This window comes from Pygocentrus nattereri, chromosome 4 (assembly GCF_015220715.1).
Source record: "Pygocentrus nattereri isolate fPygNat1 chromosome 4, fPygNat1.pri, whole genome shotgun sequence".
NCBI classification, from domain to species: Eukaryota; Metazoa; Chordata; class Actinopteri; order Characiformes; family Serrasalmidae; genus Pygocentrus; species Pygocentrus nattereri.
The window spans coordinates 891379-893878 of record NC_051214.1 but is presented as its reverse complement, the minus strand read 5'-3'; the positions used below and the strand labels follow the sequence as shown (position 1 = coordinate 893878).

General features: G+C 50.1%; 1 protein-coding gene across 6 annotated transcripts in view; it reads right to left on the bottom strand.

Moving 5' to 3' along the window:
• The window catches only part of syncrip (synaptotagmin binding, cytoplasmic RNA interacting protein), a 26392-nt gene that overhangs the window by 6369 nt on the left and 17523 nt on the right, over window positions 1-2500 (bottom strand). For all 6 annotated transcript variants that reach the window (XM_037538060.1, XM_037538061.1, XM_037538059.1 and 3 more), the window contains 3 exons: window positions 1489-1665; window positions 1253-1388; window positions 713-918 (listed from right to left, as the gene is read on the bottom strand). In XM_037538060.1, the coding sequence (XP_037393957.1) occupies window positions 713-918; window positions 1253-1388; window positions 1489-1665 (519 nt within the window). The remainder of the gene's footprint in view (window positions 1-712; window positions 919-1252; window positions 1389-1488; window positions 1666-2500) is intronic.

Below are 2500 nucleotides of genomic sequence, written 5' to 3'. Positions count from 1 at the left end.
GTTCCTACAGCGTCTAAGGTCTCGCTGCAGAACCTGAAATGGAGCTGGAATCCCAAGGATTTGCCGACCCTGCTCCTGGACATCTACCATCCTCTACCGCAGTATTTTCTGACCCTGCTCCTGGACATCTACCATCCTCTACCGCAGTATTTTCTGACCCTGCTCCTGGACATCTACCATCCTCTACCGCAGTATTTTCTGACCCTGCTCCTGGACATCTACCATCCTCTACCGCAGTATTTTCTGACCCTGCTCCTGGACATCTACCATCCTCTACCGCAGTATTTTCTGACCCTGCTCCTGGACATCTACCATCCTCTACCGCAGTATTTTCTGACCCTGCTCCTGGACATCTACCATCCTCTACCGCAGTATTTTCTGACCCTGCTCCTGGACATCTACCATCCTCTACCGCAGTATTTTCTGACCCTGCTCCTGGACATCTACCATCCTCTACCGCAGTATTTTCTGACCCTGCTCCTGGACATCTACCATCCTCTACCGCAGTATTTTCTGACCCTGCTCCTGGACATCTACCATCCTCTAATTTTACCGTAGTTTTAACTTTACTCTTTCGATCAAGAACTGAATGGGTCATCCTAGTGTCCTTTTTGGTGAATCCATAGTTTACATCAATCCCACTCTGAGAAGAATTAAACACACACTCAGAGAACACAGTGGCGCCAAACGTCCAGCGCCGGGCGGTTCTCACCTTGGCCATGACCTCTGGGTCGGGGTCCTCAATGGGGTCGGCCCACTCGACTGTAACAACGTTCCCCCAAACCTTCACCTTCCCGCTCATCAGCCTGCGCCGGGCCTGTGCCGCCGTCTTATGGTCCTCATACTCCAGGAAACAGAACCCTCGGTTCTTCTTCTTATCGTCTGGCTGGTGGTACAGGATAACGTCACTCAGGCCCTCTGAAAACACAGGATTGTTACTCATTTACTCAGATTTAGTGCAGAGCTGTAGGTACAACGCTGAATAAAAACAATTAACTCAACAATAATAAAACGAAGGAACCTGCTGCGCCCAAGAGCTGCCGCTCCACACTAAACCAGCATCTCACTACAGCTCGTTTTGACTATTTTACTCCATTTTCTCTCAACATTACACCAAAGGGGACCCGCCGCATGCATCTGACTGCGTGGCAGGACAGGGACGCCTGTCTGAGTAGGTTTTAAGGAGATGTACCAACACCGTTACAGTCGAGCGACGCTGCCTCACCCGACAGCAGCCAGGTCCTTCACTCACCTGTGACTTTAGCGAACTCCTCTACGATCTGTTCTTTCGTCTTGCTCTTCGGAATGGAGCCCACGAATAGTCTGTTGTTGGCCACCGATATACACACTCCGATCTGCTTTCCCGGCCGGATTTCATGATTGTTACACTGAAGAGAGAAAAATCAAATCAACGCATCATCATTACGCTCGGAGCCACGGGCGTCTCCTACTGCTCAACGGGTCCAGCCAACGATTTGAGTGACTGACCAGCTTTACGGCCTCCTGCGCGGCCTCTTTAGTGCAGAAAGTGACGAAGGCGTATCCGCGGTTCAGACCGCTCAGCGGGTCCATCATCAGCCGCAGGTCCCAGATCGGCCCAGCCTTCTCAAACAGGGGCACCAGCTCATCCTCGAACAGATCCCGCGGGATCTTACCCACAAAAATCTGCAGACACAAACACAGAAACAGGCACAGTGAGCACACCTGACCCATCGCACGCAAGGCTGTGCTCACGTTTCCAATCTCATCGCAGAAATTCCTGGTTTTTTAATCTTTCCGTAACACTTTACTGTCGGGTCTGTTCCCAAGGCTACACGACGCCTACAAGAGCTCGTCACGACAACTGACGCAACCCTGCACGACCGTTTATAACAGCCGTCCTCCTTCGTCTTCAACGCCGCTTTGATCAAAACCGGCAGACGTAACCTTTAAAGCGAACGCCGCCTGTTGAAATAAAAGCATTTGCACGTTCTCCGTCAACCTGAGGAACACTTTCACCGTGCAGAGAACCACGAAAAACGTTTTTCAGTGCTCATGGGTCCAGATGAAGCCGCCTGCTCTGCTACAGAACCATCATCTTTAGGAGAGCTGGTAATGTAAACACAGCCAAAAGGTCCGCGAGACAAACGCGAACAGTGGCCGCGATTCCACATTAAACATTTCGCCATTTCAAATATAATATGAATAAAAAATGTTTTAATACCAGCTAAACACTTTCAATAATAACTGTTCCAAGTCCTCGAAGGAAAGAGTCTTCAGACACCGAGTTTGTGGAAAGAGGGAAAAGGCTTCTTTATTTCAGCACCAGGTGGCTCAGGGTCTCGAGAGACCCCAACAGAGCAAACACGGGGATCCAAACTACAGCTTATACCATTTGTCCAGGGTTGTTTGATGTCCCCCCACCTTACTCCTCAAATTTTGAAGTTCGCTCAACAGGTGCATCTCTACGTCCATCACTCTGGCGTCGCATGAGCAGCTCATTTCTAAAAACCGGCTTCAA